Source organism: Littorina saxatilis, linkage group LG2, assembly GCF_037325665.1.
Source record: "Littorina saxatilis isolate snail1 linkage group LG2, US_GU_Lsax_2.0, whole genome shotgun sequence".
NCBI classification, from domain to species: Eukaryota; Metazoa; Mollusca; class Gastropoda; order Littorinimorpha; family Littorinidae; genus Littorina; species Littorina saxatilis.
Genome location: NC_090246.1, coordinates 77095070 through 77121493, shown reverse-complemented (window position 1 = coordinate 77121493; position 26424 = coordinate 77095070). Strand labels below are relative to the sequence as shown.

Here is a 26424-nt window from a genome sequence, read left to right as displayed (position 1 = left end):
TTTGAGGCATGGGACCCGACGCTGCTCCACCCTGGGGGGTCCTCAATGGGCGAGCGCCATTTCCATCTGTGCTGGTTGATTGTGTCATCATTTGCGTAAGTGTGTGTACCCATGGTTTGTTAGAATGCGCCGTGCGGCCCGGGTCCTCCGTCTTCAGCATTCGGGGTTTTCTGTCGGGGTTACCTCACCCTTAGCTCATGGCCCGTACGTCCTACCCTGAGAGCACAGGGGGGAGGATTTTCCGGGATCCCACCCGGAGCCAGTTTGGTCCGCGGCCGCAAGCGGCTGATCTCCATATCTGAAGACCGTTCCCCTATCCGCCACCCGGGGACGCGCTGGGTTGGGGGTGGTCGCCCCACTGAAAATCCCACACTGGGTTAAGAAAGATCAGCCTGTCCCAGTGATTTCATCTTAATCTTTATTATCTACTGAATCCAAACATATGGAGATATGCCATGTTTACTGTGAAAATGTACTTACAATTAAAGAAAATGGGTACTACGTTCGCATTCTTTGCGGAGCCGAGCGAGACCCGTCTCGGTCTTCTGCTAGCCCAGACTTACTACATTTAGTCTCGGTTATGGCTAGTTTTGAATATTGATCTTTTAGTTTCAACCTATCATATTGACTAAATGTTTGATATTGCTTCATGCGACTTATTTCATCTTTGGGTGTCAAACTTACTGTGATAAATATCTTCAGTCTACGCTTGAATTATCCTAAAGTCTTACCTGGTAATAAAACAGAATTATCACCGATTGTTTGAGAACACTTGTTTCTGTTTTGTATTGTTAACCTCATGGATAAGGATATCTATGTTATATGTCTGCTTTTACGCTTGAATAGATTTTGTCCAATACACCAACATTTACAAAAATTAAAATAAACATCTCAGTTGTTTTTGAATTGGGTTATAGAAAAAAAAACCACAGGGAATTAATGCTGAATTGAAGAAAAGGATACTGATCTGTTGCTTGTCATCACCGTTGTTAGGTTATTTTCTCAGGTCTGAAGCTGTCAGTTGAATAATGCATTGTAGTTTGTACATCAGGCGTGATGAAGAAACGCACCCCCCCCCCGCGGGTTAGGGGGAGTCCCATATTGGTTGGGACGATAAAGAATTTACCTGATGCTCCCCAGCATGTCGTAAGAGGCGACTAACGGATTCTGTTTCTCCTTTTACCCTTGTTAAGTGTTTCTTGTATAGAATATAGTCAATTTTTGTAAAGATTTTAGTCAAGCAGTATGTAAGAAATGTTAAGTCCTTTGTACTGGAAACTTGCATTCTCCCAGTAAGGTAATATATTGTACTATGTTGCAAGCCCCTGGAGCAAATTTTTGATTAGTGCTTTTGTGAACAAGAAACAATTGACAAGTGGCTCTATCCCATCTCCCCCTTTCCCCGTCGCGATATAACCTTCGTGGTTGAAAACGACGTTAAACACCAAATAAAGAAAAGAAAGAAAAAAGACTGCGGTACATCTGTCGATGATAAGAGAACAAGGATATATGATAAGAGAACAAGGATTGTCTCAGAAGAAACGACTAAATGTTTCAGACCGGTAACTTCATTTCAACATAGCACTATACAATGGACGTTCAATGTGACAGAGAGTTTGCTGATTTTGTGTTAAACATTGGAGAGATCGTCTGCTAGAATCAGAGTAGGTCGCTTCAGATTGCAGCTTCTGGAAATTTGCAAGGTTTGTTGCCTGTTAAAGAACTGGATTTTACACGTAATGTATGTCATGTACAGTAAGCAACAACAAAAAAACACACAAAGCAAATGGCATCGTCTGTCGACTTGTCACATAAACAAACCTGGCGAGGTATGCGTGTACTTTATACACGTGGAAGAAACCGGAACCATGCGTCTTTGTTATTGCCAATATGCTTTTGGATATTGGCAAAAATGGCCGACTTCCGTAGCATTATGCTTTGATGATCGGAAAAGGGATGTGTGAGACCATCCAATCACAGCCCTCGAATTCCCCCACGTGTCCATCAGAATAGCTATATATATATATAACATCCTGTCTGCTTCCGGTGCAGAGTGAGAATTTTGTTCATTAATTTCACAAAAAGCCACTTGTGTTTAGTACGGGAAAAGGGTGGCCGAGTGGTAAGTGCACTTGCCTCGGAAGCGAGAGGTTGCGAGTTCGACCCAGGGTTGGGGCGTAAGCAATTTTCTTCCCCCTTTCCTAGCCCAGGTGGTGGGTTCAAGTGCTAGTCTTTCAGGTGAGACGAAAAACCGAGGTCCCTTCGTGTACACTGCATTGGGGTGTGCACGTTAAAGACCCCACGATTGACAAAAGGGTCTTTCCTGGCAAAAATGTATAGGCATAGATAAAAAATGTCCACCAAATACCCGTGTGACTTGGAATAATAGGCCGTGAATAGTAAATATTCGCCGTAATGGCTTGAGATTTACTGGCCGATGTGAATGCGTGATATATTGTATAAAAAATTCCATCTCACACGGCAGAAATTAATATGTAAAGCGCTTAGAGAACGTCAAGCGCTATATAAATCTCCCATATAAATAAATAAATAGTGTTCGTTAAGAAATTCGTTCACCAAAACAAAATTCACTCTTGCACAGACAGCACACAGGATGCTGATTTATCTTATGTGTCCCAGTGGAAGGTTGGTCTTATCCCATGTAAGAACCTGGTAGGCAGTTCTGAGATGGTCAGCTGAAACACTTGCATGGGAAGGACTGTGTCTTTAAATGATTTGCTGTCAAGCCACATGTGATATTTCACTCCTCAATCCACAGTTTGTTTTGCTTTGTTTTGTTTCTGCTGTACTCTGCCAAAGATGTGAAAAAGACAGGTCCTAATGCTGATGGTGTTTTTTTTGCCTTCCAAACTCTAGAGAACATTCCTGTTTGATACCGTTTTCCTGTGACTATGTTTCATTATCACGTGACCTTCCTTCTTCTTTCCTTGTGGTTTTCATGATTAGAAATGATTGTATCTTCAATGGAAAATATCGAAATGCTTGCAGTGTACCTGGTCCAGCACGTCATTACCTCCATTATAATGCACCTAAATAAAAACATGATCATGATAAAATTGTTTATTTTATATCACTTTTTGTTTACGTTAAAAGCACAGGCACGCGTGCACAAACTTCCCCCTATATGACTGTACACTGGCACATTCTCATGATCCATGTGATTACAATAATGTATTTAGGTACAGTAAGAAGAAATGTTATGCAAGAATTCTGTTGTCTGATTGAAATACTTTTTCTGACTGAGAGTGCAACACAGAATTATTATAGGGCAATTTAAGCCCTTAGTGTTGTTGTTCTTCACGTTGAAGGTTAAACAGTAGCAAGGCGTGACCAATGGTGCTAATTCTGTTGAGGCTTGTTTTCAAGGTTTATCACCCTTCTCCGATTTTTACCGGTTGAACTTTAATGTGATTCTTTAATTTTTAGCAGCAGAACTTACTTACCTTTGATGTCTATATATTTAGATTTCTTGTTTCCCTTGGTTTTTTACATCATGTTTTTAGCACTCTGCCTCACTTGGTTAATCATTCTAGCAATAAAATCTTCTTGGGAGCAACCCTGTGAGCATTATCTCTGATGAAATGTGTGTGATCAGTACATATCAATTTGTAATTTGCCCCCCGCAGGTTAGGGGGAAGAATTTACCCGATGCTCCCCAGCATGTCGTAAGAGGCGACTAACGGATTCTGTTTCTCTTTTTACCCTTGTTAAGTGTTTCTTGTATAGAATATAGTCAATTTTTGTAAAGATTTTAGTCAAGCAGTATGTAAGAAATGTTAAGTCCTTTGTACTGGAAACTTGCATTCTCCCAGTAAGGTAATACATTGTACTACGTTGCAAGCCCCTGGAGCAAATTTTTGATTAGTGCTTTTGTGAACAAGAAACAATTGACAAGTGGCTCTATCCCATCTCCCCCCTTTCCCTGTCGCGATATAACCTTCGTGGTTGAAAACGACGTCAAACACCAAATAAAGAAAGAAAGAAATTTGTAATTTGCTTAGTCGAACCTCTCTACAACGGCCACCCAAGAGACCATCCAAAAGTGGTCGTTCTTGACAGGTGGTTGCTAGAGACAGGTGAATAATATAGACACAAAAATGTCATCGTAGATCCTTTTGGCTGGTCTTAATAATGGGCAGGTGTGGTTGTATTAAAACAATATTGGTGTGTGTATTTTGTGGGTTCTATTTTTCTTCTGATCTGTGTGTATTGACCCAGCAGCTGATCTGCATTTCTCCAGAATCAAAGTTGTTACAGTACTTGAATAAAACTGCAAGAAGGATGAGGGAGACTGTCTCTTAAGTTCTGTTGTTACACATGCTTGCGGTACATATACTTGCGGTACATATACTTGCGTGTTTGCAGTGAGTTTGCATGCGTTGCCTCCCCCCCCTCCCACCCACACACACTCTCACACATACCAGTGGGTGAATTCATGATAAAGAAAGCATAACACACTTGTAGAACAGATACAAAATTTATCACATACATGTATGCAATTGCAAATGAACAAAACAATTTAAGTGATGGAAAAGCCCATAGACATGAGAAGTTCTGATGAAAGTTTACTCAGCACATACTGTACGCCCCCCCCCCCCCCCCCCCACACACACACACACATACACACAAAAGAGGGAGGATCTGAATGTAAACTGCGTTGGAGCTAAGGTGACAAAAATGCATCAAAATAGGCATTCCTTCTGCATTTTCTCTCGTAGGAGTATAGTCTTGTTTACTGTCAGTTTACTCCTTCTCAAACACAAACTTCCACAGAACTCCTGAAATGTCCATTAAAATATGTGACTGCATACACTACCAAATGATGTTACATTCCACAATAAATACAAGATGTCCACAGTGATCAGTTACTTCATATCTATGACATGATTCAAGTTCATGTACATCCTCAAATGTAACAAACTCTTCAATTAAAAAGTACACCAACCTGTTGAGATAGATACAACTTGGCAACCAACCTGCAGTCAAGATATAGCTGCTGTTTTATGGTTGATACAGTGGAACCCCCCTTTTAAGACCCTGTTTTCTCACTTGTTTTGTTCAAAACCTCTGTAAATTTACCCCCATTTTAAGACTCCCTCATTTTTAAGACCTGATATTCTGAGATTTTTGGAGGTCTTAAAAGGGGGGTTCTACTGTAGTATGTAGCATGTGTGCACAAATAACCTAACATTCTCCACTCAGTCAGCAAAATGTTAACCCTACACTGCAGTAAAAATTCCATTTATCACATCACCCTATCAAACAGCAACTGGTTATGATGAAGATAACCACTAAACAATTTGTCTGAGACAGGCTTCATTCATTCTTATTTGCACTATCATGTATACATGTGCAACTGCTGATCACATGAATCATGAACCAACCCGTGGTTATCTTCTTTGTCAGTTAATTCTCTATTAAATGCTCAATAGACGATTTTTTTAAATAACTCCTTCCGGTTTGTAGGTGTTGTGGAAGAGTGACCTTTTCTTGCAAAACCTCCGACAAACAAAGGATGGACCAATCACTAGCGAGGGGTGTGTTGGAACACTTGCTCCGGTCCACCTGTTTCCGACATACCCCTCACTAGTGATTAGTCCCTCCTTTGTTTGTCGGAGGTCACTCTACCACAACCCATACAAATCCGACGGCGTTATTTCCAAAAATCGCCTATTAAAAATGTGCCCTCGTTGCCGATGTCTCATTGGCAACATCTAGAATAACAAAATTATGGCGGAGCTCAACTGGTGTTGTGCTTAGAGTGTGCACAAAAACCCAAGAGAGATCTGTGTGATTGAGTGTTCAGATAGCCAGTAAGTTCTTTTCAACTGTTAATTTACAGGCCTACCTGAAAGTTATATTAACTGCACCACACATCATTTCCACAAGGATTCATGAAATGAAAGCTACAGTGGTGGATCATCTTTCTTCACATGTGAAGTTAATTCTTTTTTCTTCTGAATGTTCATATGCCACTAGTTAAGGAAGGATCACTTTTTTATCAACCCTTGTAGTACAAAACCACTCAAACTGTTGTGCCCATTCCATTTTCCCGTCAACTGTTTCTGTCAATGAGGGTAGTTGTCTATGGCTGGTTGAAACACATTCATTTCCGTGTGATGACAAAACGTTTCACAGCTGTATTGCTGCATCCACAGTTCAGGTGCTGGGGAACTGGTTCAAGGCATGTTTGGCTCTGGAAGAAAACAAGCAAAGGAGGTTTACCAAAAATAAATAATTATGTAATCCAAGGAGTCGATTTGAACACGGTATGCCATTAATGCAGCACTAACTTCTTAACAATGAGAGAGAGAGAGAGAGAGAGAGAGAGAGTGAAAAGTGCCCAAGGCTGCTTTAAATGTGAAACATATGTGAAATCAAAAATCCTCTGAGCACAAGGCAAGTTCTACAGTAAAGATATGAAAATATGATCACTGCAGATCCAAATCATCAACCATACACATGCAAACAGATAGACAAGCAGTTTCCAGCTCGCACTGAAAATCACAAATTAGTTTACCTCTCGTATACATGGGGATTCTTTGAGTGCATCAGTTTCTGCAGCAAATTATAGACTCCCTTCTCTCGCAAGATTCTGAATCGTTCAAAGGAATCTGAAACAGACAGGTGCATAGAACAAGGTCAAAGTCACTGTCAATTAATTCATAAGACTTCCTCCTTTTTAAGACTCCTCCCCCTTTTCAAGACCTGATTTTCTCAGATTTTTGGAGACCTTAAAAGGAGGTTCCACTTTATTGAGAAAGGTTTTTAAATTAGCTTGTAAAACAATTTCAAAGAATAAGGAGATAAAAAGTCATGAATACCACACGAAAACAGCCATACACAAGGATAAAAAAAAAAAGGTAAATGTCAACCATATTCATAATTTAACGGAAACAAATTGTCCCAATAATCCCTGCATTTCTCTGATTTTCATGCAAAAAACCATAAAGTTTATGAAAATGTGAGCTTTTTAATACAATGAAATGTGTACAAAACTTCCGCTCCACAACTTCTTGTTATTTACCTGCATCCTCTCCATTGATAAAGTTGAGGATCCCATAGAGGGAAGCAATCTGAAGGTTGGACTGACCGTAAGCTTGCTGCAAACAAGATACAATGCAAGACATCATGTTACAAGTTACTCTAGCATTTGTTCCATCCTACTACATGTGCATGTACGTATTCTGATGTACACACTGACACACATGCAGGCATACAGGTGTGTGTGCAAACACACACACACACACACACACACACACACACACACACACACACACACACACACACAAACACACACTCTCTCTCTCTCTTTCAGGTTGTAAGAAAAGGCGTAGCCTTAAACCTCTATCGGGCCTTGTTAAATAAAGTTCCATCACCATCATCTCTCTTTCTCCCTATCTCTTTCTATCACTGACATTCAGACAGACATTCAGACAGACAAATAGGCAGACAGACAGACAGAGAGGTAGACTGACAAACTAATGTAGATGGACAATATTTTCTTCTCTCCCATTCAGTCTCTTGGCTGATGAAGTCTTACCATGCAGGCAATCATTTGTTTCATGACGCCATCATTTCTCAGGATTGACATTCTTGCCTGTGGACCATCGGCAATGTTGGCAACAACACACAAGGTCTGAAACAAATCACACAATGTGTGTCCATCAAGAATAATCATCAGTAATAACTATATAATTCAAGTTGAGTTCTGAGTTAATTATTTTTGTTCTGTTCATTGACATTCATGAGGGAAACTGGCAGCAACAGAAGTCAGCTATTGAACAGCTGGGAAACATTTGCATAAGCTTTGAGTTTTCTAAAACACTATTAAACACAAGAAAATGGCTGAATAAAAAAATTATTTTGCAGAATAAATGCCTCAATAAATCCATCAGTCAATTAAGCAATCACTCAAACAATAACAAAATTAGCTAAAATAACATAAAAAAAAAAGAAATGTACATGTAGCTGATTGTGAAAAGCACAAGGACAAGGAAAGCTTGGTTTTGTGTGCAAGTTCCTGAAAGCATGACGCACAGGAGAACAACTCCGTCAACAGTTCACACAGCAGACTACACATTCCAAGCCCAGCAGTAAAGGAAAAGGTTGCACGAGATATACTAACTTGTTCCTTGATGTCTGCAGAGTGATAATCGGCCTCCAGGATACATTTGATAGCTTGCAGGACTTGCGTTCCATGCGTCATCATTATGTTGTCAATGTGCTGTGAGAAGAGGCTAATTGTAATGTTACTAACATTAATTTTTGTCTTTAAGCACAGTAGATCAGTAGAAAAAGGCTATCACTGGAAGGAGTATCTGATAAACTTTTGTTTTGTTAAATATTCAGTGAATTCCTGGTTTAAGCATGTCAGTTTTCTGTCACAAAATACCCAGATTTTAGTGTTTAATACCAAATAAAACTAACAAATTTGGATGTTGGGGTGTCAAACAAGAAAGCCAGACCAAACCGCATTCGCTGGTGCAAATACTATAAATTAAAGAGATTTTTTTGATTCCACTTAATCCTCAAATTGAAAAACAAAACACCCTCCAGGAAACACTGCACTGCATTTATATCAACACACAACAAAGTAGTGGTAGCAGTAGCAGTTTTGAGACTGGGGGTTTGCATAAGCCTTGAGACTTTGGTTTGCATATAGTTGCAGCTTTGTTTTCTTTGTTCTTCTTTGTCATCCAACTTTTCTTTCAAAAACAAGCCATTTCCTCTTCCTCATTAAATTAAACCCCTGAAAATGTAAATCTCCCACACTCACCTGTTTCTTTGACAGCAGGTTCCGGAGAAGGCCCAAGGTACGCATGAGGATCTCGGGGTCTCGTTCAGACAGCAAAACAAACAGTAGCTCTGAGCCCAGCTTCTCCACGATCTCCATTTTAACTTTCTGCTCCGAGTTGAAGGCAAGGTTCTGGGACAAAAATGCAGCAGTGTTATGCAAGCAAGGAGTACGCTTTCCTTGTCAGTTGAGCGGTGTGTCTTGAAAAATGCTATGCAGGTTGCAAAAACATATGAGGTATGACATGTAAATCATTTGAGCATCAGCGATGGATGATTTTCAAAGTGGACACTGCACAAAATGTTACAGAAAAAAAAGAAGTTATTTGATTGCTCCAACACATTTGACACTAGTATGAGACCAAAGGTGCCGCATGAAATGAGCAATACACAGTTGGAAGTAGGCCAACTTACCATTAGTCCCCAGACGCCATTGAGTCGAAGGGGTGGTTCATCCTCCTTGGCACACAGTTTAGTCAGGATATCTATGGCTCCACACTCCAAAATGTCCTGTACACCCAAAATGCAGGTCAGATCATTTTCTTTTTGCACTGTGTCTGACAAGGGCATGAGGGGGAAAGCGGGGGAGGGGGTGCAAGAATGAGGGGCGTGCAGTGGAGACATGAGAAATGAGGGATTAAGGATCAGATGAAAGGAGGAATGAATTACTTTCTTTCGATTTTGAAAGATTATGTTTGTATCCGTCTTTGTGTGTGTGTGTGTGTGTGTGTGTGTGTGTGTGTGTGTGTGTGTGTGTGTGTGTGTGTGTATGTGTGTGTTTGTGGTGTGTGTGTGTGTGTGTGTGTGTGTGAGCATCTGTCTGTAAACATGTCTGCCACATGTGGGACTGGGTGGCCGAGTGGTAACGCACTTGCGCTCGGAAGCGAGAGGTTGCGAGTTCGACCCTGGGTCAGGGCGTTAGCAATTTTCTCCCCCCTTTCCTAACCTAGGTGGTGGGTTCAAGTGCTAGTCTTTCGGACGAGACGAAAAACCGAGGTCCCTTCGTGTACACTACATTGGCGTGTGCACGTTAAAGATCCCACGATTAACAAAAGGGTCTTTCCTGGCAAAATTGTATAGGCATAGATAAAAATGTCCACCAAAATACCCGTGTGACTTGGAATAATAGGCCGTGAAAAGTAGGATATGCGCCGAAATGGCTGCGATCTGCTGGCCGATGTAAATGCGTGATGTATTGTGTAAAAAATTCCATCTCACACGGCATAAATAAATCCCTGCGCCTTGAATATGTGCGCGATATAAATTGCATCAAATAACAAGAAGAGCAAACGCTCGATCGAGTCACTTTCGCAGTTCTGAATATTATATGAGGCATCAGATGGACAGGAAGAAATTGCTATTCACAACACAATACAGATGTAAATAATTTGATGTAAAGAATAATCCTATAAAGTTTGAATCAAATCCGATGAATAGTTTCAGAGATATGATATTTCAATTTTTTTTCTTCAAGACATACCTGTGACCTTGAAAAAGGTCAAAGGTCACCAAAGCAGACGTCAAAGTGTAGAGGTCACTGGGAGTCACGTTCACATAAAATTTGAGCCCGGTCACTTTTATAGTTTCCGAGAAAAGCCCAACGTTAAGTTGTGTGTTGCCGAACAGAAAAGGCTAGTTATCTCCCTTGTTTTTCTGATAACGTTCGTAAAAGGCTACAGATGTAAATACTTTGATGTAAAGAATAATCCTACAAAGTTTCAATCACATCCGATGAACTTTGTCAAAGATATAAAATGTCTAATTTTTCCTTTGACGCTGACCTGTGACCTTGAAAAAGGTCAAAGGTCAACGAAACCATCGTTAAAGTGTAGAGGTCATTGGAGGTCACGACTAAACAAAATATGAGCCGGATCGCTTTGATAGTTTCCGAGAAAAGTCCAACGTTAAGGTGGTGTCTACGGACGGCCGGCCGGACGGCCGGCCGGCCGGACGGCCGGCCGGCCAGCCGGACAGACTAACACTGACCGATTACATAGAGTCACTTTTTCTCAAGTGACTCAAAAATTAAAAAAATAAATAAATCCCTGCGCTTAGAACTGTACCCACGGAATACGCGCGATATAAGCCTCATATTGATTGATTGATGTCTCTGTCTGCAGTATGCAAATCTAACAGCACAAAGGCATCAAAAGCCATACTGAATGTTAACATTACCTCTTTACTGGGTGAGAAATCCAGCAGCAAATTGCACATGGTTGACGAGGCAATTTTCAGCACATCATCCGAGTGGGACTGCATCAACTGAAACAAAATTCCAGATTTCAAATTAAGCCACAACTATCTCCTACTCAAAACCCCCCATCCCCCACCCCCACCAGCCATGTAGTTACATAACAGAATATATGATTATCTCCAGCAAATACTGAAAGAAGAGTACACTTGTTTTTATTCAGTGTGATGGTGAACCTCACACATGGAGACTGCTGAATACAGTAGAACCCACCTTTTAAGACCCCCTAATTTAAAACTTACTCCTTTAAGACGTTGATTTTTGGGATTTTCAAATCATAACCTGGGTAAATTTACCTGTTTTAAGACTCCTTCCTTTTTAAAACATGATTTTCTGAGATTTTGGGGTGCTAATTACACAACACACATGCAGGTATTTAAGTACACCTATTTTTCTCTTCATCTCACCTTAACAAGTGGTTTCCAGACAGCGTGGTCCTGAAACGTGGTTCGGATTTGCTGGACGGAGCGCGACAGACTGTGGAGACACCTGCAGGCGGCCACCTGAACCTTGAGGTCATCGCTGTTCATGCCCGCCACCACGCTCTCTATCAGGTTGTCGATGGCAATAATCTGACGGCAAAGAGTTAGAACAAACAATAACAATAACACCACAGTCCAAGTTACAGGAGAGGGCAAGTCCATGACTGTAAGTGTAACTGCACACACAGGCACGCATGCACGCACACACACACACACACACACACACAGACACACACATGCACTTACGCACATAAACACACACACACACACACACACACAACCAACAACAACAAAATGCAAAAAAACAACCCACCAAAACAAAAAAAAGCACACCTGTGTAAAAATAAAACAAAGAAGAAAAGGTCAACCTTGTTTAAGGAAGCTATCAGAAGTTAACCATGCTTTCATGTCATAATAGAAACATCATATTCCATGAAGCAATAAATTCCTCACAGGCAAACAAAAAAGAACACAATTTGGATGGCAGTACCTACAGACTGAGGCAAGGATACATACATAGGAAGAAATTGCACACCTTTTTTCTGATTTCTTCATCATTTGCTCCAATAGCAGCAAAAGCCTGGAAGGCAGCTGTCCTCAAGGCGTTGCCCCAGTTCACTGCCTGCAAAAAAACCATATTGTTCACTATCACTCATTTTTTTCAACACATGAAATCAATAACACACATGTACACAAAACAAAAGGCAGCGAAGCAGAAACTTTAAGCGGTTTCAAAATGAATACACGCATTTGCACTTCACGCCTGCCAAAAGAAAACCAAAGGCTGCTTTTGTGATACAAAAACAATGTTTGGTAGCTAACAGAACATGGTTTGGGCTAAGTATGAAAGTCGGGGCGGGGATGTAGCTCAGTCGGTAGCGCGCTGGATTTGTATCCAGTTGGCCGCTGTCAGCGTGAGTTCGTCCCCTCGTTCGGCGAGAGATTTTTTTCTCAGAGTCAACTTTGTGTGCAGACTCTCCTCGGTGTCCGCGAACACCCCCGTGTGTACACGCAAGCACAAGACCAAGTGTGCACGAAAAAGATCCTGTAATCCATGTCAGAGTTCGGTGGGTTATAGAAACACGAAAATACCCAGCATGCTTCCTCCGAAAACGGCGTATGGCTGCCTAAATGGCGGGATAAAAAACGGTCATACACGTAAAATTCCACTCGTGCAAAAAACACGAGTGTACGTGGGAGTTTTAGCCCACGAACGCAGAAGAAGAAGAAGAAGTATGAAAGTCGCTTCACTTTTTGATTTTAATGCTTGTTATTCTCTCAGGTGCCAGAAGACTGGTTTCAAAAAAACTTTCACTTACCCATATTGTGTATATTCAGAGCGCTTACTTTCCTTTGTCTGTTTTACCCCCCCCCCCCCCCCCCCCCCCAAGAATTAGCATCACAAACAAGGCAGCAGAACGCATTCTGGAAATGTTCACTACAGTGGAATCCCTTTTTTAAGACCTAAAAATCAAAGAAAATCAGGTCCCAAAAAGGAGGGAGTCTTAAAATGGGGGTTAATTTGCAGAGGTTATGAGCAAAACCTCTGAGAAAACAGGGTCTTGAAAGGGAGGAAGTCTTAAAATTGGGCAGTCTTGAAAAGGGCGGTTTCACTTGTACTGAACACACTTACTCTACCTTTTTTTGCGTCTGACGCGAGTCAAGCTGCTGGATGTCGGTGTAGGTGAGGTACTCGGCTAGCGCCTTCATAGAGTGGTCGCAGACGGAGGTGATCTTCTGCAGTTCTTGGTCCTCCTGGATCAGGTAGGACAGCGTCTCTGCTCCCTCCACGTTCTCATCCAGTGTGCGATCCTTCTTGCACATCCTCACCAGTGTGGGTAACGTCTGTGCACAGGGTTAAAGGATACAAGGATAAGGATAAGAATACAATTTCATATAGTCCTGTGAGGTTACCTCCATATAAAATTCGGACTGCTTTCTCACTGGGGAAAGCGAGCTGCCATACAGTACTGTGCTACCCAATATATTTTTTCTTTTCCTACATCCGCATATTCAATATTTCCAAGCCCTGAGACTTTTGCTGGAAGCTTGTGATCTTTATCGTGTACATGCGTACACAATGTACAAATGAATATGACTCCATTGGAAAAAAAGTGATATAATTCTTATAGATTTGATATCAGCACCACTGTGCAAATCTTCTTAACAAATAAACATACAATAGTAAAACACATGTGAAAGACCTAAATTAGTAATTAGCTCTCAATACATACATGCTTCATTTCAGCACTCAAATTCTCTTATCTATGTTGAGGGCAGGTGAAAATTATCAGATCCGGCTAATCTTACGTACACGGGTATTACCTCAAGGACAATAATTCTGTCTTTGGCAGAGATGGCGCCACCTCTGTGCAAGAAGGTCAGACACTTAGCGGAAGCCATCTGCATTTCCGAAGTTTTGTCACGACATTGTAGCTTCCCAATCAACTGTGGCACGGATACTCCATTAAATGTTGCTGTGAAGAAAAAGAAAAACAGTTTACTGCAAGGCCAGCAATCACGAGTTTCAACGATAACCTGTCTTTTTACGTGTTAAGGGGAAATAAAAACAAGAGTTGTCCAGCACCAGTCTCTTGGCACCAGAAGGGAAAACATTGAATACAATAATCAACAATCATCCTCTGGTCTCGCTTCTGATTGGTCACAACTATAAGACTTAGACACTCCCAGGCTGCATCCAAACTCACCGAAACTTTCTTTCTTTCTTTCTTTGGTGTTTAACGTCGTTTTCAACCATTCAAGGTTCTCACCGAAACTATCTGTCAAAGTTCAAAACGAGCACTATGTAGCCGAATCACACACTAATGTGCTTCAACACTCTACTGAATCTACACAAACATTTGCAACAAGTCCAGTCTCTCCTGAACACACTAATACCACCTGTAGTCTTTATAAGAATAATATTATCCTCAGGAATAAAAAGTATCAGTCACACCTTTCAGTAAAGAACATTTCAGTCACTGTTTTGCTGCATCCACTCTACGCTCAACTTTCCACTGCAGCTCTTTTCGGTTTTTTAAGAAAAAAGTTGATATTTAAACAAACAACAAACAGAAACACTAACCACTGTTAATACTAGCCAGACAGTACCTGAAGCAACAGCAGCACACACATCAGGATTCTGGTAACACATGGCAGCGAAACACTTCAGGACAGGCATCTGGATCTAAAAGAGGAGAAACATAAATATAAAACTTAAATCATTATTTTACAAACATGTGACGTACTGAGACAACATTCAGTTGGCTCAAATTATGGATCACAAGCAATTTATACCGACAGACTTTTCATCAAACAAAGATGCACGGAATGCAAACACTACGAACAAAATATGCAGCCCCAAAAGAATTTATTTTTATTTTTATCAATTAATCATGAAAGAAATTCAAAATGATATGGCCCAAAACATTAAGATCACAAAAGCAATTTCAACTGCATATCAACAAGAACTAAAACAAGCAAACAAACAAACAATCTAACAAGTCTGCACTTCTGTCTTCTTGTACGTTCTAACCCTCAGGCCCCCCCCCAAAAGTTGTATGTTTCTGGTCACCCGACCCTACCTAGTTTTTTCCCGCCGACCCTAGACTTTTTTTTTATTGCATTTGTAAAAAAAAAAAGCAAAAAAAGGCGTCAAAATGAAAGTAACAGATGGCAGATGACACAAGGGGGATAACCCTGCATCCCTTTTGTCTCATTTGTTTTGTAATGTGTTGTCTTTCTCTTTGTATAGTAAGTCCAGTCTCTTTGTGTCACTGTATAGTTATTTTCTACCCTGACCAACAACAACAAAAAAACAAAAAAAAATCCCTACCTACCTACCCTATTTTTTGTAGCCATGTTACCAGAAACATACAACTTTTTTGGGGGGGGGCCTTAAAGTTTGGCCTCACCTTGTAAAGAGTGCCATCTGTCAAGAGAGGTGCCAGGGCCGAGATGGCACCCGTCTTGCACAGTGTGTTCTGATGTTCCAAACACTGCAACAAATAGCATACTGTTCATAATATCGCTGTCATCGTGGAATTTGGGCGTAACTCGATTCCGGTCGATTTTGATGTTTTTGTGCTTTAGACTAAGTAAATCATTATCCATGAGAAATATTCTCTTAAAAGCGACTGACAATACATGATTTAACATTCTTTTATCTTTCTATCCACAACAGGAACAAATATAAACAATATTTCATAATAAAAATAATCAGTTTCGTCCTTCTTCTGAAAGGCTGTTTAAAACGGGTTACACCAAAATTCCACGACGATGTCGAAATGTATTACTTTGTTCAATGCTACGTTAAATAAGCACTGAAAAACACAAAATATCTAAATGACTACCTACACAATGCACCTGGCCTTTTCTGATTCCTGTACCACAGGCTGTGCTAGGTCACAAGCATGTACTCACTACACAAGTTGGAAGCGTTACCCTCTGCATTTACTTAACCAGACATGTTGTGTGAAAGTGACCTAAGACCTGGAAGAGGAAACAGACTTACTGTGCAGCAGTTGGCAAGAATATTGGCAATTGCTTCTTTGGTTTGCGCTGTGCGTGAGATGATGTTGAGCAGATGTGGGATAATAGTTGCATCCTGAAAGTGAACATAAATATATTACAATTACCAAAGACAAGCATCTGCATGCTGCTTTTGCATTCACAAATGCTCAAGACTATTTGAATACACTTGTACTGCAACTCACATCTCAAACTCACTGAGAAGACCAATACATAGTGGAGACAGGGGTGAAGTTGGCTTGATAAGCCTTCCCCTTGTTGTAGGCTAGGCAGGACATGATTGGATATTCTCTGATCTCAAAAAGAAGAAAAAAAGAACAAGCAGTTTCAAACCAAAATTAGCTCCACAAAAAAGCATTAACTCATTCGCTGCGTGTCGGAACTGGAATTCAGACACCTGTGTTTAGCGTTGGCTGCGTGCCGGTACTTGAGTTCCGACGGATATCACGAATTTTTAACGGTGTAAACGGTCCTGCTGACCAAGGGAAACAACCCCTGCAATGAACTTCTATCTGTCTACAGTGGTACCATTCACTGTAAACAGTTCCTTCCCTTAAATTGTTGGGATTAATAAAAATTTTGATGACGGTGTGCGACCCACGTGTTTTGACTTTTCCAAGATGGCGGATCGTTCTGCTGAGACGTAGTAACTTGAAAAGAGTGCTAGAACGTGTTATTCAGTACGGTTCTGATCTTGACCTCAGTGATGATGATAGTGGAGATGATATTTTAGATTCTGGTGACGATTTTGTGCCAATGGACGATCATTTGGGTGATGATTCGGGCAATGCAAGTGTCGATCATGACATTGTGTATGATGAACCCATGACGTAGAAAGTTTTTTTGTTTTGCTTCAAATTGGATATTTTGCCTGGATATGAAGACAACAAAAGGTATGTACTTTCAAATGTTTCATATATTTTCTAAAAGAGTAAGTTCCAAACTTTGCAAAAACATAAGGTATGTAAGGTTATCTTGTGTTGTTGATTTTTAATAATTTTTTCAAAATGGCTCTAAATCGCGCGTTGGCAGGGAACACAGGGGAAATTTAGACGCGCAGCGAATGAGTTAAAGCAGCTTAAAAGTGTGACATCTATTATTGCACCCCTGCCAGCATACATGAAAGATGGTTTTCAAAAAATATATGTTTAAATAATGTAGACGTCATTTTTACCTGGTAAATAAGATTTACAGGTGGGTTGGGAGCCATGAAAACTGTGCGAAGGCAGCGCAGGCATGCCTCAACATGGGCGAGACTTGTGTTGGACAGTCCTGAAAATGTCGAACAGATTTGTACATTGTAGTTGATATATGTTTTCAGTTTTGATATAGAAAGTGTTCTATTCTTTATACATATTCATTAAATTTAAATATTCAGACATGAAAGCAAAATCAAGCCTTTGTTTCCAATAAATTCAAATTCCTCAGAAGAGGACAAGATGTCTTGCAATTCATCGAAGCCCAAAACTGTTATACTCTCTTGAGTCAAACCATCATTATACAAGGCCCGTAATCATGAACGGCCAGAATGAAAGTTGAACCTCCAATACTGAATCTAAGACAACATGAATGAATGTGTACTCTAAAAGTTTAAAAGTTCTGTGTTGGCGCTTCCTTTTAGGACTTGTTCTCTGTGTTTAAAATCCTTAGATAAAATACAGATGTTCACTGTACCTTACTTTAGACAAACATGCTACTAATGACACATGTTTCATAAGCACAATAACTGATGAAATCAATACAAGTAGCGTAATCATTATATTTGGACCCACTCTCAATCACCTTAAGTCTTGACTTGTCTTATGTAATGCTTTTTGTGTGTGCAGAAAGGAGGTACCACACACTCTGCCCTGCAAAGATCAGTTTTTCATGTCATGCAGTACTACTGTCCCTTGCAAAAAGCCAAACCTGATATATTAAACTCTTGGAAAAATCATAAAAAAATGTGTTGGGGGGAAGGCCATTTAATCTATGACTCAACGGAGAAGAAAAAAGTTGCATCATATACACTGGTATGTGCGATGTGAGGACACCTTCCAATAAAGGATACCTTCTGTGATCCCTCTGCCTAGTATCTTTACCAATCTGTACCTGTGGGGACACTTTCGGCTGGTCCAAAGATGTCATTTCATCACAGGTAACCCGGGAACGTAGAAGAAGAAGAAGAATCACAGGTAACACTAACACTGTTGTATCTACCTCTGAGAAGTACTGGCACGGCCCCTGCATTGACCAGGTGCTGGATGTTCTCCTCCGTCCCCCAGGCCAGGCTGCCCAGTACTACGGCCGCCTCTGTACGCAGCTCTTGCGGCACAGACTCATCAATCAGCCATTCCAGCAGTCTGCAAGCAACCAGCAGTGAATCACGTAATCCACAAGTTATACAGTGATTTCTCTGCTTTATTTAAAAATAAATTATCTAATTAACAAGAAGAGCAAACGCTCGATCGAGTCACTTTCGCAGTTCTGAATATTATATGAGGCATCAGATGGACAGGAAGAAATTGCTATTCACAACACAATGAGTCACGTTCACATAAAATTTGAGCCCGGTCACTTTTATAGTTTCCGAGAAAAGCCCAACGTTAAGTTGTGTGTTGCCGAACAGAAAAGGCTAGTTATCTCCCTTGTTTTTCTGATAACGTTCGTAAAAGTTTGTTTGTTTATTTGTTGCTTAACGTCCAGCCGACTACGCAGAGCCATATCAGGACGAGGAAGGGGGGGATGAAGGGGGCCACTTGTCAAGCGATTCCTGTTTACAAATGCACTAACCCATTACTTGTGTCCCAGCAGGCTTTAGTAAAACTAAATTAATACCTACTGGAAGATTACCAGTTTCCAGTATGTTAAAATAGGCTTAACCTATCTACTGCTGGACTTACATCAGAACACTAACAGATGTTCGTAAAAGGCTACAGATGTAAATACTTTGATGTAAAGAATAATCCTACAAAGTTTCAATCACATCCGATGAACTTTGTCAAAGATATAAAATGTCTAATTTTTCCTTTGACGCTGACCTGTGACCTTGAAAAAGGTCAAAGGTCAACGAAACCATCGTTAAAGTGTAGAGGTCATTGGAGGTCACGACTAAACAAAATATGAGCCCGATCGCTTTGATAGTTTCCGAGAAAAGATATAAAATGTCTAATTTTTCCTTTGACGCTGACCTGTGACCTTGAAAAAGGTCAAAGGTCAACGAAACCATCGTTAAAGTGTAGAGGTCATTGGAGGTCACGACTAAACAAAATATGAGCCCGATCGCTTTGATAGTTTCCGAGAAAAGTCCAACGTTAAGGTGGTGTCTACGGCCGGACGGCCGGCCGGCCGGACAGACTAACACTGACCGATTACATAGAGTCACTTTTTCTCAAGTGACTCAAAAATGAAAGGGACTTCTTTTACAGATGAACTTTGGAAATAACTCTGTCAGGTTTGTATGAGTTAAATTCTGAAAGAGTGAATATACTCTTGCTTTTACTACGGCAAGCATTCCACACATGCTCCTTAAGTCCTAAACTGTCCTTGTGTTTTGGACACATCCCTCGCGAGTGACTGGCCTATAATGTCACGTGGAAAAGTTTGACTCAATAAAAGCGTTAACCGGTAATTACTGGTATTTTACCGGTTGAAATGAGATAATACCGGAACAAAATTGGCTGCAGGTATGACCTACTGGTTGATTTTTAGAACTACCATTTTTTTCGGTGGTAAAACAACAAAACCAGTACTGTACTATGAGTTGGACTCTTACCTACTCAGCCTTTCGGTTTTTTTCTGGACTGTTTGCAGCATAAAAGTTTGCGTACTGGTTTAAGAAATACTAGCGCCATCACTGTAAAAGCAAGAGTATTTAGTCTTTCACAACCCATACAAACCAGACAGAGTTATTTTGGACCATTGTCTATTCACATAATAAAGTATAATCTATTGTATTGCGTTCAGATCTCCAAAAATCTGAGTGACTTTAGTCTTTAAAGACATGGAGGTATAAGCGACAGGCATTATACGTAACCCAATACAAATTAAGATACAACATTCTTAGAGACATTCCAAAAAGACAATTAAAGAGATAAGCATGTAAACTGTAATACAAATAACTCTTCAGATAACTTACCTGGGCAAAATTCCATGTTGAACAGCATCTGCCTTCTGTCGATTGCTGCCTATGACTAACCGCTTTACTTGCCTAAAAAGGTTACAGTTTCTTTTATTCACAAAGTATCAGTATCACTAAAAACTGCAACACAATGACATAACAAACTTCAGTGCAAACAATATACATGTATACATACAATTAATGGTAAACAACTAAATTCTTTTTGATATATTTTACTATTAAACAAGATTTTATTTTTAGCTGATCATTTTGCATCTAAAATATAAATTCTGTTCAAACAAATACTTAACATTATTTAGAGATACATATAATATATATATAGAACTGGAGGAATACCCGGCTTTGCCGGGTGAATCGCGAGACAGAGTATGCAGCATGGTGGTTCGCCGGCTTAGAGCACGTGTTGAAAATTTTCATCCACCAGTTTGTGCCCGGGGTCCACCTGAATATGCCCACCAAATTTGATGCAGAATATTTACGATGGGAGGGGTAGTATATATTAGTGGCAATATTTTGAAGATGGGAGGGATTTTGTACACGAATTGCAATACTTAGATGTACTACCTGTGCAAAAAAGTGCTGTGCAGAAAAGCGCTGCTTTTGTGTGGCGGAAGTGAAAGAAGTGAAGAAGTAGAGCCGAACAAAAAAGTGTTTATTTTCGTAATTCATATCGCGAAACAGAGTATTTATTCACCGCAACGCAAACACACACACACACACACACACAGATATAGATATATAGAGATAGATGACAGTGGATTTTTTGCGTGGCTATAAATAGATTCGACCTTTGCACTTTTACAGTGAGGACAACGGGTGCAAGGAAAGCGTTCTGGACAGTGACCTTCTAAAAATAGTAACGGGAATATCTGAAGCTGCTTGTCATACCGTAGCATTCTGATCAGTCATCGCTCAACGGCTATCGCCAGTTATCTCAGAGAATGAGCCGTACTCATTTTGACCTGAGTTCAGGATGATACCGTAGCTGTGATCGGAAGATCAAACTTCAGATTTTGAAGAAGCTCTTTCTCATTCAGTATTCTTGCAAATACCGTACGGGATTGACGCCACACGAAGGAAGGGAGATAAACGCGCAAAACACTGGAGAAGATAAGGAAGAGTTACTGGGAATGGATCTACAGAAAAACCAAAATCCGTTCACCGCGCCGTGCTTAGAGCACGTGTTCAACATTTTCATCGACCAGATTGTGTCCGGGGTCTACCTGAATATGCCCACCAAATTTGAAGCAGATCCAGATCCATCGAGAACTTTGGCCGTGCATCGCGAACACACACACACACACACAAGCCGTATATATAGATAGATTCAAGAAACTCTTTTTCCTCAGCACCACTCCACACAATGAAAGCTGGAAAACTTGTTAAAGCTTAAAAAGCTTATTTATACATATCACAATAAAAAGTTCAATGTCTCATGTTTTGTTTCCAAATTTTCGGCCCGCAGGCCTTCTTCAAAGGTACACAGACCAAGCGTCTATAGTAACAACTACATGTATATAACGTAACGTCTATAGTTGTTATATATAGTAACGTCTATAGTTGTTACTATAGACGCTTGGTCTGTGTACCTTTGAAGAAAATTTTGAAACAAAAGATGAGACATTCTGGCTTGGTGTTGAACTTTTATTGTGATGTATGTATATATATATTATAAAATTTTATATATATATAAATATGAAAAGGTGACATTAAAGGCACAGTGCGCCTCCCGTAAACCATCACAAATACTGTCAGGCTTTTACACACAGTACAAACACCCTTCCATTTGAACGCTCACCAAACGGGAACATCCCAGGTGCCCTACGTAAAGAGCGAGCAATTTTCAAAGAATCAATTTTGCGGATTGTCTCAGTAGACAATCGGACTGTGATGCGTTTTGGCGCTAGACCTAACTTTTAAAATCTAAATAATAATTTGACAGCTTGTTACACAAACATTCTTAAATCAAAAAAGAATTCTTTTTTCATCAAGACAAGATCAGTACAATTCGAAGTTTTGAAAGTTTGAAAAAAGAAAAGCCCGGAAGCAGGGTCACGCAAGGTCGTGGTTCTCGAAGCAGACGATGGTTTATGCCTATCGCCAGTTCCTCTGAACAATCAAAAGCCATCGCGAGAGTTCTTATGAACCACAGCCGCTTGTTTCGTGCATAGTCAGAGGTACATAATAACGTGCTATTGCCGATACGCTCACAGCGAGTCGCATTCAAATTACTAACTGACGACTGCATTGTGAAAAAGGGAAACTGGATCACACGGGTTTACGATGGCTCAGGGGTAAAATAAACCACGCAAAAATAAATTCTTTGAAATTTGCTCGCTCTTTACGGAGGGCACCCAGGATGTTCTCAAGCGGTGAGTGTTTAAATGAAAGGGTGTTTGTACTGTGTGTAAAAGCCTGACAGTATCTGTAATGGTTTACGGGAGGCTTACTTTGCCCTTAACAGTGCATCACAGTACCCTACAAACACACACACACACACACACACACACACACACACACAGGTTCATATGATCATGATAAGTTTTGATATATACACATATATGGCCTTGGCTCAGAATTGGTGTCTAGAAACTGTGACAAAAAGTGTTTTTCAGAAAATGTTGTTTTTATAAACTGCACCTCAAAGAGAAAAAGATGACAAAGACAACCCAACAAGTCTGGAAGAAATCGGACATTTATTGTGTTAACAGTGGACAAAAATGTGCGTACATGCTGTTCATCACACTTACATCATGTCACAAGATAAACATGCCAATTAAAAGGAAACCTGAATCAACAGCTTACAAATTTCAGTTGTAAATTGACAAAGGAAGCCAAAAAGATAAATATGTACAAAATTCAAAATAAAGTAATTGGAATTACGTTCCCGACAAAAATAAACAGCAGGACAGTTCATCACCTTACAACAATGTGAGGGCCTCCATTAAAAATAGCAAAAACTTACAGAATTATCAGTTAATATACATGGAATCACATTCATGTACCAATTAGCATCTGTAGCAGATTTCAGAGTGATAATGCAAGCAAATATTTACTTTTAAAGCAATGAAATGTTGAATTGTATGAACAGCAAGTTTCTATTCAGTACAAAAACTAGAAAATCAAACTTAGGTCGCACGTTATCTAGAAAGTCATCTGAAACATCATGTCAAGTGACATAAATTATCATGTTATCATCAACGAGACAAAATTCAAGTTCGTGAACAAGAAACAATTACATAAATTACTCGTCCATCTTTTCTGTTCATCACTTTACAGCGTGACAAAGTCACATTTCACATATTAGTATCCAAACGGAACAGAGCTAGAACACAATACACATATCCAGAACACACACATTAAAGGAGGGTAACATCAATGGCAAAAAAAAAACTTGTAACTTGAAGCACTCAAAAGTTATCACATGAAAACTGGAGATGTTCATCACATTACAGCAAACTTGTCAAAAAATTGAACATAAATGACTGTCCTGTCTGCATAATTCATTTAACATGTCATTAACCAAGTTACATTAGGTGGCAGACATAAAATATAGAACATTGGAGGAAAAAACCGAGCATAGTAAGATTTAGTGACGCCAATAAGAAAAATGTTCATCACCTTACATCACAAGATGAACACATAATGAGACCCGCAAACCACTTTGGTGACAGAACATTAGCAAAATAAGTGAAAATGGAAGAATATATATGACTTAAGATTAAAAATACTCCAAATATGATATGTTCAAAAAAATAATGTGAGATAGAGAAAACTTTGGTGTTTGTTCATAACTTTACACAAATCAGATTGCAGAGATCTGATGTAAGATGATGAACTGTGCATGCTCATGTGACTTGAAGACATTTTGTAATTAGTTGAACATCCCAGATTTTGAACTTGACACAAGTAAAAGGTAACTGTTTAAAAAATTCCAATCAATGACAAAGGAAAAAAAAGTTACCTTTGTTCATCACTTTACACACATTAGACAATAGATGCTTGCTGTAAGGTTATGAACTACGCCAATTAAGTAATTCTAGGAGATAAGTTTGATTTTATCAAAACTATATGAAGATCTGTGGTAAACAATTAGATTAAGGCATTTTTTTCATGACTGATTTCTAAAATAACAACAAAAATCGCTAACTTTTAGATCAGTGTAATTTATTTGTTGAAAAGTGATGAACTACGTCGACATTAGGCATTGCATTTGTCTATCAAAATAACAACATGCTTACGGTTTTATTTTTTTCAAATTATTGGTGAAATCATGCCAGTTATGATTATTTCTCCAGTCTTTCATTAAATTGTTTCTATAAAATGTAAGTTCATCACTTTACAAAAGATCGATACACATTTTTTTTTCTTTTTTTCTCACATGTACGAATCGAATTGAATATTGTCTCAAGATCGGAAACTACGCACAAGTACTTGCTAAACAATACAGAAAAACAAACATCGTTGCATTGTGACAAATTAACAAACTACAAACATTTATTCATAGCCACGCAGTTCATCACGCTAGATAACACAATTACAGCAAAACATTTACCTTTACGTTCTCTATTTCTTTCGTCCATGACAACTTCATTCACAATGACGCTTCACCCTTTATTGATTTCGCGTCTAAAACAATGGAATGTGACCGCTCACACCTTTCCGATAAAATATTAGTCCGATCAAAAATGTAGTTCATCACGATGCATCTTACAGCAAATTGACACATTTCACCTATGAAGCCATTTTCTGTACAAACTACAACGCAAACCATGAATTTTGATCCAGCAAATAATACTCGGGTCTAGTCTCATCAAATATTTGAGTGAACAACCGCGATTGTATTTTTTGATAACTCATTGTAGTAAACGATTCATCCGCGTGTTTCCTTACGACAATACGTGATGAACATCACTTCGTTTGTTTCCGGAAAATACTCGGCGATGCATTGACCGTTTCTGCCCGAAAGATACTCTATGATTTCATCAGCCTTTGCAGAACAGGAAAACTTCATTTTCTATGTTATGTCCTCGAACACTATTGCAATAAATTAATCCAATTAGACCCACTGTAAAATGTCACAAACAAATCGAGAAAACTCGGCCGATAGTTAGCACAAATTGCGTCACAGCGACCAAAAGAACAACATCGGCTATCGACTTGAAGTGAAAACGGAAAGGTAAACATGTCTTAGATCCAAGAAATCTCTTTCCGTTGTCCTTCTGTGGCTCTGTTCACAGAAATTAGGCCATGAATAACCCGAGTGGGGGGAAAGTGGAGTTCGACGCCATTTCTGAGCCAAGGCCATATGCAAATAGACAGATAATAACACTCACAACACAGACATGTATACAGAAAAACAGAAAGACAGACAGTTTAATCTCACGTAGTAGCTTGTAGCCATCTGTCCTGTTCTGGGCTCAGGATGATGTCAAAAGGACTCTCCTCATCACACTCCTACAGAGGTTAGATTAAAAATGACAATATTAATCTGAATACCTTCATTAATACATTTCTAAGAAAAAAATTAGCTTTTCTGTAACTATAAGTATACTATAAGTATAAGACAAATCTAAAGGCGTTGAAACTTGAAAGGAAACACACTTTAAAATCTACAAGCTACATGAAACAGAACTAGAATGTCCTTATTTCCCCTCCTAATCCTACAGTGAGAATCAGGGTCTGTACATATTCAATTGTGGGTTTACTCTTAAAATATAAGTTATAATATTGAGGTATGTTGTTAGCGAACTTGTCAAGTGGCCATTCTTGTGTGTCACTAGGAGGCCTGAAGGGCAAAGGCACATTCCTCAGCTATGAAAAACCCCACCAGAAAGTCACCAGGTATACTAACAAGAGGAGTCTAAACAATGATTTCAGAATGCATACATTCTAACAGTAGGTCAAAGTGTAAATGGGTTTTTTCACTGTGTACGTCTCCTCGGGCTGACCATAGATATCCCTTGACTGACCAAACACAACGAACTGAAACTGTTGGTCGACGATGACTCGCATGAGTTAAAAACCGGAATGTCCTGTTTCTTCACAGCTGGCTTACATCGACAACTGAATTGTAATCAAATGACTGAAATTTCTCTTGGAATATTTAGCAGTATAGGAACAAAACATCGTCGAATGAAATGATACTTACCATCATTTTCATTGCTGGTCTTGTTTACAAGAGTAGAGTCCCTTGTAACCGCATCACAGTTTTTGGCTGGCGT

At 39.6% G+C, this 26424-nt stretch overlaps 1 protein-coding gene across 1 annotated transcript; it reads right to left on the bottom strand.

Annotated features, from left to right (window-relative positions):
* Positions 1–4485: 4485 nt before the first annotated feature.
* On the bottom strand, positions 4486–26418 carry LOC138959763 (armadillo repeat-containing protein 8-like). The gene is made up of 20 exons (XM_070331372.1): positions 26352–26418; positions 25587–25657; positions 20198–20269; positions 18280–18422; positions 17255–17352; positions 16064–16156; positions 15465–15548; positions 14662–14737; positions 13876–14027; positions 13189–13395; positions 12086–12172; positions 11476–11640; positions 10993–11079; positions 9232–9327; positions 8801–8950; positions 8150–8248; positions 7565–7660; positions 7049–7124; positions 6542–6635; positions 4486–6217 (listed from the first exon to the last, which is right to left on the bottom strand). Exons 1-20 carry the CDS (start codon positions 26361–26363, stop codon positions 6181–6183), a joined length of 1995 nt encoding a protein of 664 aa, XP_070187473.1. The 5' UTR covers positions 26364–26418; the 3' UTR covers positions 4486–6180.
* Positions 26419–26424: the final 6 nt, after the last annotated feature.